Below are 19,839 nucleotides of genomic sequence, written 5' to 3' on the forward strand. Positions count from 1 at the left end.
CGGGCCCATCTAGGAGTGGCACTGCAGTGTCACGCAGGATGGCCCTTCCAAAAAACCCTCCCCAAACAGCACATGACGCAAAGAAAAAAAGAGGCGCAATGAGGTAGCTGACTGTGTGAGTAAGATTAGCGACCCTAGTGGCCGACACAAACACCGGGCACATCTAGGAGTGGCACTGCAGTGTCACGCAGGATGTCCCTTCCAAAAAACCCTCCCCAAACAGCACATGACGCAAAGAAAAAAAGAGGCGCAATGAGGTAGCTGACTGTGTGAGTAAGATAAGCGACCCTAGTGGCCGACACAAACACCGGGCCCATCTAGGAGTGGCACTGCAGTGTCACGCAGGATGGCCCTTCCAAAAAACCCTCCCCAATCAGCACATGATGCAAAGAAAAAGAAAAGAAAAAAGAGGTGCAAGATGGAATTATCCTTGGGCCCTCCCACCCACCCTTATGTTGTATAAACAAAACAGGACATGCACACTTTAACCAACCCATCATTTCAGTGACAGGGTCTGCCACACGACTGTGACTGATATGACGGGTTGGTTTGGACCCCCCCCAAAAAAGAAGCAATTAATCTCTCCTTGCACAAACTGGCTCTACAGAGGCAAGATGTCCACCTCATCTTCACCCTCCGATATATCACCGTGTACATCCCCCTCCTCACAGATTATCAATTCGTCCCCACTGGAATCCACCATCTCAGCTCCCTGTGTACTTTGTGGAGGCAATTGCTGCTGGTCAATGTCTCCGCGGAGGAATTGATTATAATTCATTTTAATGAACATCATCTTCTCCACATTTTCTGGATGTAACCTCGTACGCCGATTGCTGACAAGGTGAGCGGCGGCACTAAACACTCTTTCGGAGTACACACTTGTGGGAGGGCAACTTAGGTAGAATAAAGCCAGTTTGTGCAAGGGCCTCCAAATTGCCTCTTTTTCCTGCCAGTATAAGTACGGACTGTGTGACGTGCCTACTTGGATGCGGTCACTCATATAATCCTCCACCATTCTATCAATGTTGAGAGAATCATATGCAGTGACAGTAGACGACATGTCCGTAATCGTTGTCAGGTCCTTCAGTCCGGACCAGATGTCAGCATCAGCAGTCGCTCCAGACTGCCCTGCATCACCGCCAGCGGGTGGGCTCGGAATTCTGAGCCTTTTCCTCGCACCCCCAGTTGCGGGAGAATGTGAAGGAGGAGATGTTGACAGGTCGCGTTCCGCTTGACTTGACAATTTTCTCACCAGCAGGTCTTTCAACCCCAGCAGACCTGTGTCTGCCGGAAAGAGAGATCCAAGGTAGGCTTTAAATCTAGGATCGAGCACGGTGGCCAAAATGTAGTGCTCTGATTTCAACAGATTGACCACCCGTGAATCCTTGTTAAGCGAATTAAGGGCTGCATCCACAAGTCCCACATGCCTAGCGGAATCGCTCCGTGTTAGCTCCTTCTTCAATGCCTCCAGCTTCTTCTGCAAAAGCCTGATGAGGGGAATGACCTGACTCAGGCTGGCAGTGTCTGAACTGACTTCACGTGTGGCAAGTTCAAAGGGCATCAGAACCTTGCACAACGTTGAAATCATTCTCCACTGCACTTGAGACAGGTGCATTCCATCTCCTATATCGTGCTCAATTGTATAGGCTTGAATGGCCTTTTGCTGCTCCTCCAACCTCTGAAGCATATAGAGGGTTGAATTCCACCTCGTTACCACTTCTTGCTTCAGATGATGGCAGGGCAGGTTCAGTAGTTTTTGGTGGTGCTCCAGTCTTCTGTACGTGGTGCCTGTACGCCGAAAGTGTCCCGCAATTTTTCTGGCCACCGACAGCATCTCTTGCACGCCCCTGTCGTTTTTTAAAAAATTCTGCACCACCAAATTCAAGGTATGTGCAAAACATGGGACGTGCTGGAATTTGCCCATATTTAATGCACACACAATATTGCTGGCGTTGTCCGATGCCACAAATCCACAGGAGAGTCCAATTGGGGTAAGCCATTCCGCGATGATCTTCCTCAGTTGCCGTAAGAGGTTTTCAGCTGTGTGCGTATTCTGGAAAGCGGTGATACAAAGCGTAGCCTGCCTAGGAAAGAGTTGGCGTTTGCGAGATGCTGCTACTGGTGCCGCCGCTGCTGTTCTTGCGGCGGGAGTCCATACATCTACCCAGTGGGCTGTCACAGTCATATAGTCCTGACCCTGCCCTGCTCCACTTGTCCACATGTCCGTGGTTAAGTGGACATTGGGTACAACTGCATTTTTTAGGACACTGGTGAGTCTTTTTCTGAGGTCCGTGTACATTTTCGGTATCGCCTGCCTAGAGAAGTGGAACCTAGATGGTATTTGGTAACGGGGGCACACTGCCTCAATAAATTGTCTAGTTCCCTGTGAACTAACGGCGGATACCGGACGCACGTCTAACACCAACATAGTTGTCAAGGACTCAGTTATCCGCTTTGCAGTAGGATGACTGCTGTGATATTTCATCTTCCTCGCAAAGGACTGTTGAACAGTCAATTGCTTACTGGAAGTAGTACAAGTGGGCTTACGACTTCCCCTCTGGGATGACCATCGACTCCCAGCGGCAACAACAGCAGCGCCAGCAGCAGTAGGCGTTACACGCAAGGATGCATCGGAGGAATCCCAGGCAGGAGAGGACTCGTCAGACTTGCCAGTGACATGGCCTGCAGGACTATTGGCATTCCTGGGGAAGGAGGAAATTGACACTGAGGGAGTTGGTGGGGTGGTTTGCGTGAGCTTGGTTACAAGAGGAAGGGATTTACTGGTCAGTGGACTGCTTCCGCTGTCACCCAAAGTTTTTGAACTTGTCACTGACTTATTATGAATGCGCTGCAGGTGACGTATAAGGGAGGATGTTCCGAGGTGGTTAACGTCCTTACCCCTACTTATTACAGCTTGACAAAGGGAACACACGGCTTGACACCTGTTGTCCGCATTTCTGGTGAAATACCTCCACACCGAAGAGCTGATTTTTTTGGTATTTTCACCTGGCATGTCAACGGCCATATTCCTCCCACGGACAACAGGTGTCTCCCCGGGTGCCTGACTTAAACAAACCACCTCACCATCAGAATCCTCCTGGTCAATTTCCTCCCCAGCGCCAGCAACACCCATATCCTCCTCATCCTGGTGTACTTCAACACTGACATCTTCAATCTGACTATCAGGAACTGGACTGCGGGTGCTCCTTCCAGCACTTGCAGGGGGCATGCAAATAGTGGAAGGCGCATGCTCTTCACGTCCAGTGTTGGGAAGGTCAGGCATCGCAAACGACACAATTGGACTCTCCTTGTGGATTTGGGATTTCAAAGAACGCACAGTTCTTTGCGGTGCTTTTGCCAGCTTGAGTCTTTTCAGTTTTCTAGCGAGAGGCTGAGTGCTTCCATCCTCATGTGAAGCTGAACCACTAGCCATGAACATAGGCCAGGGCCTCAGCCGTTCCTTGCCACTCCGTGTGGTAAATGGCATATTGGCAAGTTTACGCTTCTCCTCCGACAATTTTATTTTAGGTTTTGGAGTCCTTTTTTTTCTGATATTTGGTGTTTTGGATTTGACATGCTCTGTACTATGACATTGGGCATCGGCCTTGGCAGACGACGTTGCTGGCATTTCATCGTCTCGGCCATGACTAGTGGCAGCAGCTTCAGCACGAGGTGGAAGTGGATCTTGATCTTTCCCTAATTTTGGAACCTCAACTTTTTTGTTCTCCATATTTTATAGGCAGAACTAAAAGGCACCTCAGGTAAACAATGGAGATGGATGGATTGGATACTAGTATACAATTATGGACGGACTGCCACGGTTAGGTGGTATAAAAAAACCACGGTTAGGTGGTATATATTATAATAATAATACAATTATGGATGGACGGACTGCCTGCCGACTGCCGACACAGAGGTAGCCACAGCCGTGAACTACCGCACTGTACACTGGTTGATAAAGAGATAGTAGTATACTCGTAACAACTAGTATGACACTATGACGACGGTATAAAGAATGAAAAAAAAACCACGGTTAGGTGGTATATATTATAATAATAATACAATTATGGATGGACGGACTGCCTGCCGACTGCCGACACAGAGGTAGCCACAGCCGTGAACTACCGCACTGTACACTGGTTGATAAAGAGATAGTAGTATACTCGTAACAACTAGTATGACACTATGACGACGGTATAAAGAATGAAAAAAAAACCACGGTTAGGTGGTATATATTATAATAATAATACAATTATGGATGGACGGACTGCCTGCCGACTGCCGACACAGAGGTAGCCACAGCCGTGAACTACCGCACTGTACACTGGTTGATAAAGAGATAGTAGTATACTCGTAACAACTAGTATGACACTATGACGACGGTATAAAGAATGCAAAAAAAACCACAGTTAGGTGGTATATATTATAATAATAATACAATTATGGATGGACGGACTGCCTGCCGACTGCCGACACAGAGGTAGCCACAGCCGTGAACTACCGCACTGTACACTGGTTGATAAAGAGATAGTAGTATACTCGTAACAATTAGGATGACACTATGACGGTATAAAGAATGAAAAAAAAACCACGGTTAGGTGGTATATATTGTAATACAATTATGGATGGACGGACTGCCTGCCGAGTTCCGACACAGAGGTAGCCACAGCCGTGAACTACCGCACTGTACACTGGTTGATAAAGAGATAGTAGTATACTCGTAACAACTAGTATGACACTATGACGGTATAAAGAATGAAAAAAAAACCACGGTTAGGTGGTATATATTATAATAATAATACAATTATGGATGGACGGACTGCCTGCCGACTGCCGACACAGAGGTAGCCACAGCCGTGAACTACCGCACTGTACACTGGTTGATAAAGAGATAGTAGTATACTCGTAACAATTAGGATGACACTATGACGGTATAAAGAATGAAAAAAAAACCACGGTTAGGTGGTAGGTATATAATAATAAATAATACAATTCTGGTCGGACGGACTGCCTGCCGTGTGCCGACACAGAGGTAGCCACAGCCGTGAACTACCGCACTGTACACTGGTTGATAAAGAGATAGTAGTATACTCGTAACAATTAGGATGACACTATGACGGTATAAAGAATGAAAAAAAAACCACGGTTAGGTGGTAGGTATATAATAATAAATAATACAATTCTGGTCGGACGGACTGCCTGCCGTGTGCCGACACAGAGGTAGCCACAGCCGTGAACTACCGCACTGTACACTGGTTGATAAAGAGATAGTAGTATACTCGTAACAATTAGGATGACACTATGACGGTATAAAGAATGAAAAAAAAACCACGGTTAGGTGGTAGGTATATAATAATAAATAATACAATTCTGGTCGGACGGACTGCCTGCCGTGTGCCGACACAGAGGTAGCCACAGCCGTGAACTACCGCACTGTACACTGGTTGATAAAGAGATAGTAGTATACTCGTAACAATTAGGATGACACTATGACGGTATAAAGAATGAAAAAAAAACCACGGTTAGGTGGTAGGTATATAATAATAAATAATACAATTCTGGTCGGACGGACTGCCTGCCGTGTGCCGACACAGAGGTAGCCACAGCCGTGAACTACCGCACTGTACTGTGTCTGCTGCTAATATAGACTGGTTGATATTTAAAGAGATATTAGTAGTATACAACAATACTATACTGGTGGTCAGGCACTGGTCACCACTCCTGCAGCAAAAGTGTGCACTGTTAATTAATATAATTGTACTCCTGGCTCCTGCTAACAACCTGCAGTGCTCCCCAGTCTCCCCCACAATTAATTATAAGCTTTTAATTTATACATTGATGACTGTGCAGCACACTGGGCTGAGCTGAGTGCACACAGACTGAGTCACACTGTGTGACTGACTGTGCTGTGTATCGTTTTTTTTTTCAGGCAGAGAACGGATATAGCAGAGAGAAGTGAACGGATATATTATATTAAATAAAAGTTAACTAGCAACTGCACTGGTCACTGACTGTGGTAAACTAACTCTGTCTGCGACTCTGCACAATCTCTCTCTATCTAATCTATCTATCTCTATTCTAATGGAGAGGACGCCAGACACGTCCTCTCCCTATCAATCTCAATGCACGAGTGAAAATGGCGGCGACGCGCGGCTCCTTATATAGAATCCGAGTCTCGCGATAGAATCCGAGCCTCGCGAGAATCCGACAGCGTCATGATGACGTTCGGGCGCGCTCGGGTTAACCGAGCAAGGCGGGAAGATCCGAGTCGCTCGGACCCGTGAAAAAAAAAGTGAAGTTCGTGCGGGTTCGGATTCAAAGAAACCGAACCCGCTCATCTCTAGTGCAAACATGGGTCCCCTTTCAGTGCGTGGCTCGGGTGTCCGTTTTTTTATTTTATTCAAGTACGTGGATTACAAATGGATGCTACGAGGAGCCTGGGACCCTGGAGCTGGTGAGTATAATTTATTCAACAGGTACCCCTTGGATTCTACTGGAGAAGAGGAACGATCTGCGTGTGAACATAAGGTAAGTATGTATGTATGTTTGTGTGGATGGATGTAATAAAACTTTACTTTCAAGGTGTGTGTGTGTGTCTTGTCTTTTTTTGGGTATTTTTTTAGTAGTAGTACTACAGGTACCAGCGGGCCCGTTTTTCCGCCGCATGCTGGTACTTGTGGTTCTCCAAGTACCAGCATGCCGGGGAGGCTTGCTGGGCCTTGTAGTACTGCTACTAAAAACAATATATTTTCATATTCACAAAAGGCTATCAGCCCCCCATCCGCAGCCAATTGGATGGGGGGGACAGCCTCGGGCTTCACCCCTGGCCCTTGGGTGGCTGGGGGGGGGGGGACCCCTTGATTGAATGGGTCCCCACTCCCCCAGGGTACCCCGGCCAGGGGTGACTAGTTGGATTTTTGATGCCACGGCCGCAGGGCACTACATAAAAGTGACCCCCGGCTGTGGCATTATCTGTCCAGCTAGTGGAGCCCGGTGCTGGTTTTAAAAATACGGGGGACCCCTACGCTTTTTGTCCCCCGTATTTTTGGAACCAGGACCAGGCGCAGAGCCCGATGCTGGTTGCTTAAATATGGGGGAACCCATGTCATTTTTTTCCCCATATTTCTGCAACCAGGATCGGCTCAAAGAGCCCGAGGCTGGTTATGCTTAGGAGGGGGGACCCCACGCAATTTTTTTTTTAAGTTTTACAGTGTTTATTTAAAAAAAAAAAAAAAATGAACCCCAGCACGGATCACACAGATCCGGCCGAGATTCATTTTGAAAAAGTCGGCAGTGTTTTGCTAATCACTGCCGTAAAAAACAGAAAAAAAACACGAATAACATCGACATCGGAAAACCCGAAAAGGCAAAATACGGCAGCTTAGTAAATTAGTCGTAATCAATTCAAAATGTTGCAATTTTACACTGTCGATGTCATTCGTGATTGAACTTTGACCTTTTTCCGAAAATTACGAATGTTAGTAAATATACCCCTATGAAGGAACTTTTGATAGAAGGGGCTTCTTTATAAACTATGGGTTCTTTGTTTTACCCAACCCAAAATACTAATTTAATACAATTAATGTTCTAAATTTAATTTTATTAGTTAGATGTTGAGCTATGACAGTTTTTAGAACTCATCACTCAAGGAGAAGTGGGCCAGTGATCAAATATCAGGGGCCCATAAATTGTATTAGCTGGGCCCGGTAAATACTATTTATTAGATTGGCTGCACTCTCTCATGAATAAGAAGAAAATGTATCAGGGGGATAGGAAGTTCCATCATCAGTTAAATATTAGAGGCTCCAGCTACTTCAGGTCTAGCGTTAGCTGTGCAGGGCATGCTGAAATTTCTAGTCCTATATTGGTAGGAGCCCCATAGATTGCTTAGCTGTACTGTAAAATTACCCCTCGGAGTAAAATCCATGGCTACACAGAAACTGGTGCTTCATCAAACTGACAGGAAGATGTATCAAGCATCGGAGAGAGATTTATTTATTTATTATTTATTTATTTAGTAGCAGTTTCTTAGATAGCACAGCATATTCCGTTGCAATTAGAACAACAGTTATAGAACAAAACTGGGCAAAGACAGACAGACATAGAGGTAGGAAGGCCCTGCTCGCAAGCTTACAATCTATAGGGAAATAGGCATTGATACACAAGGATAGATGCTACCTGTTGCATAATGGTCCACCAGATTGCTAGGTTCTTAATGGGTTGTATGATATGATCACCCAGCAACGTTGGAAGACAAAATGTGAAGTTATGTGGATTGTATAGAGAGGGTGTAACTGGATAGGGAAGCATTGAAGGTTATGTGGGTGGGTCTGGAATTTGATAGGCTTGTCTGAAGAGATGAGTTTTCAGGGAACGTTTGAAGGTTTGGAGACTAGAGGAGAGTCTTATAGTGCGTGGGAGGGCATGCCACAGAGTGTGTGAAGCCCGGGTAAAGTCCTGTAAATTTGAGTGGAAACAGGTAATACATGTGGATGAGAGACGCAAATCTCGTGCAGAGCGGAGAGGTCGGGTAGGGAGATATTTTGAGATGAGTGAGGAGATATATGATGGTGCAGTTTGGTTAATAGCCTTGTATGTAAGTAAAAGCATTTTATATTTAACACAATAGAATACCGGTAACCAGTGGAGGGACTGACAGAGCGGATCAGCAGACGAAGAACATCTAGAGAGGAAGATTAGCCTCACAGCTGCATTTAAAATGGATTGTAGTGGCGAGAGCCTATGTTTGGGAAGACCGGTCAGGAGACTATTACAATAATCAATGCGGGAGATAATGAGCGCATAGATTAGAGTTTTTGCAGTGTCTTGTGTAAAATAAGGGCGTATTTTGGATGTTTTTTAGTTGCATGTAACATGATTTAGAGTAGAGATGAGTGGGTTCGGTTCCTCGGGATCCGAACCCCCTCAAACTTCACCCATTTTACACGGTTCCGAGGCAGCCTCGGATCTTCCCACCTTGCTCGGTTAACCAGAACGTGCCCGAACGTCATCATCTCGCTGTCGGATTCTTGCGAGATTCGTATTCTTTATAAGGAGCCGCGCATCGCCGCCATTTTCACTCGTGCTTTGGAGATTGAACGGAGAGGATGTGGCAGCGTTCTCTCCCTGAAAAGCTCCGTAATCTGTGCTCAGTGTGCTGAAAATATCTGTGCTCAATGTGCTGCAAATAATCTGTGCTCAGTGTGCTGAAAAGATCTACGTTCTCTGCCTGAAAACGCTCCATATCTGTGCTCAGTGTGCTGCAAATATCTGATCAGTGTGCTGCATTGTGGGGACTGGGGACCACCAGTATATAATATATATACTTTTCTCTAGCTTCTATACTGCTTGTCAGGACACATGGTCACAGTTACACTGCTCTGTACTGATATATACAATAATTTTAAATCATTTTCTATAGCTTCTATACTGCTTGTCAGGACACACGTGTCACAGTTACACCGCAATGTACTGTATTATATACAATAATTTTAAATCATTTTCTATAGCTTCTATACTGCTTGTCAGGACACATGTGTCACAGTTACACCGCTCTGTACTGAATTATGGCCCTCATTCCGAGTTGTTCGCTCGTTCTTTTTCATCGCATCGCAGTGAAAATCCGCTTAGTACGCATGCGCAAAGTTCGCACTGCGACTGCGCCAAGTAACTTTACTATGAAGAAAGTATTTTTACTCACGGCTTTTTCTTCGCTCCGGCGATCGTAATGTGATTGACAGGAAATGGGTGTTACTGGGCGGAAACACGGCGTTTCAGGGGCGTGTGGCTGAAAACGCTACCGTTTCCGGAAAAAACGCAGGAGTGGCCGGAGAAACGGTGGGAGTGCCTGGGCGAACGCTGGGTGTGTTTGTGACGTCAACCAGGAACGACAAGCACTGAAATGATCGCACAGGCAGAGTAAGTCTGGAGCTACTCTGAAACTGCTAAGTAGTTAGTAATCGCAATATTGCGAATACATCGGTCGCAATTTTAAGAAGCTAAGATTCACTCCCAGTAGGCGGCGGCTTAGCGTGTGTAACTCTGCTAAATTCGCCTTGCGACCGATCAACTCGGAATGAGGGCCTATATACAATAATTTTAAATCACTTTCTATAGCTTCTATACTGCTTGTCAGGACGCACATGTGTCACAGTTACACTGCTCTGTACGGAATTATATACAATAATTTTAAATCACTTTCTATAGCTTCTATACTGCTTGTCAGGACACACGTGTCACAGTTACAACGCTCTGTACTGAATTATATACAATAATTTTAAATCATTTTCTATAGCTTCTATACTGCTTGTCAGGACACACATGTGTCACAGTCACACTACTCTGTACTGATATATATACAATAATATATATACTTTTCTATAGCTTCTAGTATTACAGTGCAGCATTTTGGTGACCAACAGTATACATATATAGTACAGTATAGTAGGCCATTGCTATTGATATATTACTGGCATATAATTCCACACATTAAAAAATGGAGAACAAAAATGTGGAGGGTAAAATAGGGAAAGATCAAGATCCACTTCCACCTCATGCTGAAGCTGCTGCCACTAGTCATGGCCAAGACGATGAAATGCCATCAACGTCGTCTGCCATGGCCGATGCCCAATGTCATAGTAGAGAGCATGTAAAATCCAAAAAAACAAAAGTTCAGTAAAATGACCCAAAAATCAAAATTAAAAGCGTCTGATGAGAAGCGTAAACTTGCCAATATGCCATTTACGACATGGAGTGGCAAGGAACGGCTGAGGCCCTGGCCTATGTTCATGGCTAGAGGTTCAGCTTCACATGAGGCTGGAAGCACTCATCCTCCCGCTAGAAAAATGAAAAGACTTAAGCTGGCAAAAGCACAGCAAACATCTGTACGTTCTTCTAAATCACAAATCCCCAAGGAGAGTCCAATTGTGTCGGTTGCGATGCCTGACCTTCCCAACACTGGACTGGAAGAGGTGGCGCCTTCCACCATTTGTACGCCCCCTGCAAGTGCTGGAAGGAGAACCCGCAGTCCAGTTCCTGATAGTCAAATTGAAGATGTCACTGTTGAAGTACACCAGGATGAGGATATGGGTGTTGCTGGCGCTGGGGAGGAAATTGACGAGGAGGATTCTGATGGTGAGGTGGTTTAAGTCAGGCACCCGGGGAGACACCTGTTGTCCGTGGGACGAATATGGCCATTGACATGCCTGGTCAAATTACAAAAAAAATCACCTCTTCGGTGTGGAATTATTTTAACAGAAATGCGGACAACTGGTGTCAAGCCGTGTGTTGCCTTTGTCAAGCTGTAATAAGTAGGGGTAAGGACGTTAACCACCTAGGAACATCCTCCCTTATACGTCACCTGGAGCGCATTCATTAGAAGTCATTGACAAGTTCAAAAACTTTGGGTGACAGCGGAAGCAGTCCACTGACAACTAAATCCCTTCCTCTTGTAACCAAGCTCCTGCAAACCACACCACCAACTCCCTCAGTGTCAATTTCCTCCTTAGACAGGAAAACCAATAGTCCTGCAGGCCATGTCACTGGCAAGTCTGACGAGTCCTCTCCTGCCTGGGATTCCTCCGATGCATCCTTGAGTGTAACGCCTACTGCTGCTGGCGCTGCTGTTGTTGCTGCTGGGAGTCGATCGTCATCCCAGAGGGGAAGTTGGAAGGCCACTTTTACTACTTCCAGTAAGCAATTGACTGTCCAACAGTCCTTTGCGAGGAAGATGAAATATCACAGCAGTCATCCTGCAGCAAAGCGGATAACTCAGGTCTTGGCAGCTGCGGTGGTGTTAAACGTGTGTCCGGTATCCACCGTTAATTCACAGGGAATTAGAGAATTGCTAGAGGTACTGTGTCCCCGGTACCAAATACCATCTAGGTTCCATTTCTCTAGGCATGCTATACCGAGAATGTACACAGACGTCAGAAAAAGAGTCACCAGTGTCTTAAAAAATGCAGTTGCACCCAATGTCCACTTAACCACGGACAAGTGGAGTAGGGCAGACTCAGGACTATATGACTGTGACAGCCCACTGGGTAGATGTATTGCCTCCCGCAGCAAGAACAGCAGCGGCGGCACCAGTAGCAGCATCTCGCAAACGCCAACTCGTTCCTAGGCAGGCTACGCTTTGTATCACCGCTTTCCATAAGAGGCACACAGCTGACAACCTCTTACAGAACCTGAGGAACATCATCGCAGAATGGCTTACCCCAATTAGACTCTCCTGGGGATTTGTGACATCAGACAACGCCACCAATATTGTGCATGCATTACATGTGGGCAAATTCCAGCACGTCCCATGTTTTGCACATACATTGAATTTGGTGGTGCAGAATTTTTTTTAAAACGACAGAGGCGTGCAAGAGATGCTGACGGTGGCCCGAAGAATTGCGGGCCGCTTTCGGCATTCAGCCACCGCGTGCCGAAGACTGGAGCACCAGCAAACACTCCTGAACCTGCCCCGCCATCATCTGAAGCAAGAGGTGGTAACGAGGTGGAATTCAACCCTCTATATGCTTCAGAGGATGGAGGCAGGAGCGGTCCTCGGTGCGGGCAAGCAGTGCCTTTGCCCGGGGCGCTGCGGCCTGGGGGCGCGGCCGCAGTCACCCCGGAGGCACCGCCGCCTGCCCGCACTCCGCTCCCCGCTCCACGGCTGCAGCAGACGCCGTGGGCTGTGTGGGCGTCCGCTGCAGCCGGCTCCAGGCACAGACACTAGAGGTCGTTATTGACCTCTAGTGTCTGTGCGGCGCTATGGGAGAGACGTCATTGACGTCTCTCCCATAGAGAGGAGCGGGCGGCCAGACTGACGGAGCAGCAGCAGCAGAAGAAGAAGCAGGAGCGGGGCAGTGGTAAGTATTGTTTTTATTATTTTGTGTGTGTGTGTGTTTGTTTGTAAGCGGGGGCACAGCGACAGGGGGCAAATAAAGAGGGGGCACAACATCTGGGGGCAAATAAAGAGGAGGCACAAATACTGGGGGCAAATAAAGAGAGGGCACAATTACTGGGGGCAAATAAAGAGGAGGCACAAATACTGGGGACACAACTACTGGGGGCAAATAAAGAGGAGGCGCAAATAAAGAGGGGGCACAACTACTGGGGGCAAATAAAGAGGGGGCAAATCAACTGGGGGGCACAGCTACTGTGAGCATAACTGGCCACGACCCTCCCCTATGAAGCCACGCCCCCGCACACTAACTGTTTTGCCACGGAGAGGGGGGGGCGCCAGTGGAAACTCTCGCACTGGGCGCCACAAGGGGTAGAACCGGCCCTGGATGGAGGAGCAGCAAAAGGCCATTCAAGCCTATACATCTACCTACGATATAGGCAAAGGAGGGGGAATGCACCTGACTCAAGCGCAGTGGAGAATGATTTCAACGTTGTGCAAGGTTCTGCAACCCTTTGAACTTGCCACACGTGAAGTCAGTTCAGACACTGCCAGCCTGAGTCAGGTCATTCCCCTCATCAGGCTTTTGCAGAAGAAGCTGGAGAGATTGAAGGAGGAGCTAAAACGGAGCGATTCCGCTAGGCATGTGGGACTTGTGGATGGAGCCCTTAATTCGCTTAACCAGGATTCACGGGTGGTCAATCTGTTGAGATCAGAGCACTACATTTTGGCCACCGTGCTCGATCCTAGGTTTAAAGCCTACGTTGTATCTCTCTTTCCGGCAGACACAAGTCTGCACATGTTCAAAGACCTGCTGGTGAGACACTTGTCAAGTCAAGCGGAACGTGACCCGCCAACAGCTCCTCCTTCACATTCTCCCGCAGCTGGGGCTGCGAGGAAAAGGCTAAGAATTCCGAGCCCACCCACTGGCGGTGATGCAGGGCAGTCTGGAGCGAGTGCTGACATCTGGTCGGGACTGAAGGACCTGCCAACGATTACTGACATGTCGTCTACTGTCACTGCATATGATTCTGTCACCATTGAAAGAATGGTGGAGGATTATATGAGTGACCGCATCCAATTAGGCACATCAGACAGTCCGTACGTATACTGGCAGGAAAAAGAGGCAATTTGGAGGCCCTTGCACAAACTGGCTTTATTCTACCTAAGTTGCCCCCCCTCCAGTGTGTACTCCGAAAGAGTGTTTAGTGCAGCCGGTCACCTTGTCAGCAATCGGCATACGAGGTTACTTCCAGAAAATGTGGAGAAGATGATGTTCATCAAAATGAATTATAATCAATTCCTCCATGGAGACATTCACCAGCAGCAAATGCCTCCACAAAGTACACAGGGACCTGAGATGGTGGATTCCAGTGGGGACGAATTAATAATCTGTGAGGAGGGGGATCTACACAGTGAAAGGGGTGAGGAATCGGAGGATGAGGAGGAGGTGGACATCTCGCCTCTGTAGAGCCAGTTTGTGCAAGGAGAGATTGATTGCTTCTTTTTTGGTGGGGGCCCAAACCAACCAGTCATTTCAGCCATAGTCGTGTGGCAGACCCTGTTGCTGAAATGATGGGTTTGTTAAAGTATGCATGTCCTGTTTATACAACATAAGGGTGGGTGGGAAGGGGTGGGTGGGAAGGCCCAAGGACAATTCCATCTTGCACCTCTTTTTTTTAAATTTATCTTTGCATCATGTGATGTTTGGGGCCAATTTTTTTAAGTGCCATCCTGTGTGACACTGCAGTGCCACTCCTAGATGGGCCAGGTGTTTGTGCCGGCCACTTGTGTCGCTTAGCTTAGTCACACAGCGACCTCGTGCAAATTTTAGGACTAAAAATAATATTGTGAGGTGTTCAGAATAGACTGGAAATGAGTGGAAATTATGGTTATTGAGGTTAATAATACTATGGGATCAAAATTACCCTCAAATTCTATGATTTAAGCTGTTTTTGAGGGTTTTTTAAAAAAAAACCCACCGGAATCCAAAACACACCCGAATCCGACAAAAAAATTTCAGGGAGGTTTTGCCAAAACGCGTCCGAATCCATAACACGGCCGCGGAACCGAATCCAAAACCAGAACACAAAACCCGAAAAATGTCCGGTGCACATCTCTAATTTAGAGACAGATTGAATGTGTGGAACAAAGGACAGTTCAGAGTCAAGGGTGACACCTAGGCATAAAGTTGATAATGAGATAAAGTTGAGCAGTTATCCAAAGCAACCAATCAGCTCTGCCGAACCTGTCATTACAAAGACTGTGCTAGGCGAATGAGAGAAGCTTACTGGTTGGACTGGGTAACTTCTCGACTTTATTTCTCTCCAAGCCTTGATAAATCGCCCCCTATTTTGTTTACTTTTAAATGATTTACTGTATAACGTTAGTTGTAAACGTCCTGTGCTGTGCTCTGACGCAGGTAGTGACTCCTAAGCTGATATTTTTTATTCTCTCCACAACCTGTTTTATTTTATCTTTGTTGTCTGCGGTTGTCTTGCCTTGAGCAAGAGAAAATGAAAACATTTGGTAGTCAGATATGTCTAGATCTCTACGTTTCATGGGTCTGTTCCACCTCGGGGGGCCTGGAAGTGTCCTCTGTGTTGTGAGTTGGTTTTGCCTTTTCTTGAGCTGTTTTTCCATATGTCTTTTCAGGTCAAGACCGCAGTGAAGCCACTTTGATAAAAAGGTTTAAAGGGGACGGTGTTCGGTACAAGGCGAAACTAATTGGAATTGACGAGGTTTCGGCCGCCAGAGGAGACAAGTTATGCCAGGATTCCATGATGAAACTCAAGGTGACAAATTAACTGTTTTGTCTTATTGAAACAGTGTTCATTGTTTGTCCAACACGTCAAATAATGTATGTTTAGTAATGTCTGATAATGTTTAATAACATTCGTCACCCAAAAATGATCGTTGCAAAAATGAGATGCAGCTTATTTACTGACAGCTGCAGCCGTTACAGGACTACTAATTTAAAACAAAATAGATAAAAAAATAATTTTAAAAATCAAGGACGCATAGAGGTAAAGTCTTGGCTGAGAGCTTCACAAAAGCCGTATTCATTGTTGTCATTGAATTTCCTCCCTCTGTATCACAAATGGTCTAAACTCCATCACACACCTGTAGTAAAGTAAAGCAGAAGACACACTTATGATACGCAATGTTTATCTCCCTTAAATTGGAACACGGCCACGTCTCCTCCATAAGGGGATAATTCTACAATTTGGGGCTTGACGTTGGGTTGACACAAGAGAAAACATGGAAATGGAATCTGCACATTGGGTTTAATTGATGTTTGTAAGTAAAGCAAAAAAAAACCACATAACTTAGGGGGTCATTCCGAGTTGATCGCTCGCTAGCTAGTTTTAGCAGCCGTACAAACGCTATGCCGCCGCCCACTGGGGAGTGTATTTTAGCTTAGCAGAAGTGCGAACGCATGTGCAGGCGAGCTCTGTGAAAACAGTTTGTGCAGTTTCAGAGTAGCTCTGAACCTACTCAGCGCTTGCGATCACTTCAGCCTATTCGTGTCCGGATTTGACGTCATACACCCGGCCAGCGACAGCCCAGCCACGCCTGCATTTTTTCAGCCACGCCTGCGTTTTTTCAGCCACGCCTGCGTTTTTGCAAACACTCCTTGTAAACGGTCAGTTGTCACCCAGTAACGCCCCCTTCCTGTCAATCTTCTTGCGGCCGTCAGTGCGACTGAAAGCTCTGCTAGAACCTGTGCAAAACAACAAATGGCTTTGTAACCGTACGACACGTTTGCGCATTGCGGTGCATACGCATGCGCAGAAATGCCAATTTTTAGTCTGATCGCTGTGCTGCGAACAACGGCAGCTAGCGATCAACTCGGAATGACCCCCTTAGTGTCTGGATCAAACCATGTTGCCATGGAGATGCAGTCAATTTACCGACAATCAAAATCCCAACGATCGAAATCCCGGCAGCAATTGACCGACGGTCAAAATCCCGACATGGACAAAATACTGACATTTAAAATACCGACATGGTCAAAATGCTGACATGTAAAATGTTGACAGGTCAAAATGCCGACATGAGTTTTTGATGTTTTTTCCATTGAAACCGACTTGTTCATACTTTACCATCCCAGCGGACCTCGAGGGGGAATATAATAGTGTGCCCAGCGCAGCGAGGGGACGCTGTACACTTATATAGTGTCCATGCCGACCTATGTCGACATACACACCAAAACCCAATGAAAACCCATGTCGTCATTTTGGCCTGTCGACATTTTACATGTTGGTATTTTAAATGTTGGTATTTTGTCCATGTCGGGATTTTGACCGTCGGTCAATTGCTGTCGGGGTTTTGACCGTCGGGATTTTGATTGAAGGTATTTCATACCGATCCCTTGCCATGCAGGGGGAGCAAATACATTAATATTGTTTCTGTGCAGGGTAAATATTGGCTACTTTTGAATGTAGCTCACAAATGTTAGACAGCTTTATTATTACACAGCAATTTAAATTTTAGTTTGGACACACCCCACCTAAATCTAACTCTCTCTGCACATGTTACATCTGCCCCCCCTGCAGTGCAGCATGGTTTTGCCAAGTTGCTTGTTTTTTTGCTTTACTTACAAACATGAATCAGGTCCATATATGTCACACAATGAGGGGCTGATTCAGCCCTGACCACTGTCCCAACTCGGTTGCAACTGACCGCTGTTTTCGGGACTGCGCATGCGCCAGAGGGCAGGGCGCATGTGCTGTGATGTTACTGCCTTGGACGTCTCAGCATAATTGATATGGGCCCTCATTCCGAGTTGTTCGCTCGGTATTTTTCATCGCATCGCAATGAAAATCCGCTTAGTACGCATGCGCAAAGTTCGCACTGCGACTGCGCCAAGTAACTTTACTATGAAGAAAGTATTTTTACTCACGGCTTTTTCTTCGCTCCGGCGATCGTAATGTGATTGACAGGAAATGGGTGTTACTGGGCGGAAACACGGCGTTTCAGGGGCGTGTGGCTGAAAACGCTACCGTTTCCGGAAAAAACGCAGGAGTGGCAGGAGAAACGGTGGGAGTGCCTGGGCGAACGCTGGGTGTGTTTGTGACGTCAACCAGGAACGACAAGCACTGAACTGATCGCACAGGCAGAGTAAGTCTGGAGCTACTCTGAAACTGCTAAGTAGTTAGTAATCGCAATATTGCGAATACATCGGTCGCAATTTTAAGAAGCTAAGATTCACTCCCAGTAGGCGGCGGCTTAGCGTGTGTAACTCTGCTAAATTCGCCTTGCGACCGATCAACTCGGAATGAGGGCCATGCTGCAGAAATTTGGGGGAGGAGATGAGGAAGGTTCCTCAAAATGGACACGTCACCCCCGCAACATAGCGCTGATAGGTAGGGGGCACTGTTGGCAGCACTTGTCAATTATGAATTATCTAATTACTTTCAGTTGCAGCTTGCCACATTTTGAAGCCCAGCATCTCCTGACCGCCCCTGTCTCCTACCCCCAACCCTTTTGTCACTAATACCTACAATATACAGCATTCATGGGCTTGACTTAAGAGCTCTTTGTTGTTCAGTCACACTGGGCCAGATGTATGAAAGTGCGCTGTGGTTCCCGCTGACCACAGCGCACCTTAAGGCAGCATTTTGCGCTGCACCTATATGTATGAACGGCGTGTTAACGCCGTATACAATATACACTGGCCGCCGTGCGCCCCCCGCCACTTACTGCTTCCCCGCAGTACTGAGTGGGAGACGAAGAGCAGAGGCAATGTATGATTGCCTCTGCTGTCCCTTTTCGTCTCCTGAAGCCGCCGGTCCGGAACACCTCCCCCGGGCAGGTGATGTCTTCAAAATGTGCAGTGGCTTAGTTTTTTTGTTTTGTTTTGAAAAAACTTTATTTAACGTGGACATTCTTCTGCTGGTCCACACAGCTCTACTGCGCATGCGCCGGGGGCCTCCGGCGGTGCACACAGGAAGCAGGGGAGAAGGGCGCATACGCACACATTGCAGCGCCAAGCCGATGTGGAAGGTGCGCTACCGCGGGACAGGTAGGAGAACGCCTTCCCACATCGGCGGGGGCCTCAATAATACATTGTGGCGGCGGCTGTGGGCGTATCACCACGATAATGTGGTGATACACCCCTGGACACATAACGTCCGTTAGGACGTTTTTTCATACATCACCCCCACTGTCCTTTATTCCATTTCAGATGCTGATGTGTCTGGGATTGGAACCCGTTGCTTATGACATTGCAGTCAGACACTTTATTCATTGAGCTATCTGTCCCTGCATAGAAAGCTAGAGAATTCCAGGCTGGAGAGTTTTAAGTATTTGAAGCTTACCTTGTACTTTGTGAAGGGGTGATCAGCATTGCGGCTGGGCAGATCTATGGAGTGTGTGGCTGCAAGGGATTGGATGTGTGGCTGCACACTGCATGGATCTCCTCGAATATGGGCCCTCATTCCGAGTTGTTCGCTCAGTAATTTTCTTCGCATCGCAGTGATTTTCCGCTAATTGCGCATGCGCAATGTTCGCACTGCGACTGCGCCAAGTAAATTTGCTATGCAGTTAGGTATTTTACTCACGGCATTACAAGGTTTTTTCTTCGTTCTGGTGATCGTAATGTGATTGACAGGAAGTGGGTGTTTCTGGGCGGAAACTGGCCGTTTTATGGGTGTGTGTGAAAAAACGCTACCGTTTCTGGGAAAAACGCGGGAGTGGCTGGAGAAACGGAGGAGTGTCTGGGCGAACGCTGGGTGTGTTTGTGACGTCAAACCAGGTGATAAAGCAGAATATTTATCGTATATAAAACCCTTTATGAGGTCTAAGAACACTGTACGCTATTTACGTATGGAGTACCGTAAGGGTACGCTCGTTGCGTAACAATCGCTCAGCCGTAGTCGAGATGCTCAAGCGTCACGTTCGCTCACGGCCAAGAGATCACTGGCAGGCACGCTATTGGCTGCTGA

At 46.9% G+C, this 19,839-nt stretch overlaps 1 protein-coding gene across 10 annotated transcripts in view; it reads left to right on the plus strand.

Moving 5' to 3' along the window:
* The window catches only part of DAB1 (DAB adaptor protein 1), a 1,143,899-nt gene that overhangs the window by 945,089 nt on the left and 178,971 nt on the right, over window positions 1–19,839 (plus strand). For all 10 annotated transcript variants that reach the window (XM_063939281.1, XM_063939285.1, XM_063939276.1 and 7 more), the window contains one exon: window positions 15,545–15,684. In XM_063939281.1, the coding sequence (XP_063795351.1) occupies window positions 15,545–15,684 (140 nt within the window). The remainder of the gene's footprint in view (window positions 1–15,544; window positions 15,685–19,839) is intronic.

Source organism: Pseudophryne corroboree, chromosome 9 (genome assembly GCF_028390025.1).
Source record: "Pseudophryne corroboree isolate aPseCor3 chromosome 9, aPseCor3.hap2, whole genome shotgun sequence".
Classification (NCBI taxonomy): domain Eukaryota; kingdom Metazoa; phylum Chordata; class Amphibia; order Anura; family Myobatrachidae; genus Pseudophryne; species Pseudophryne corroboree.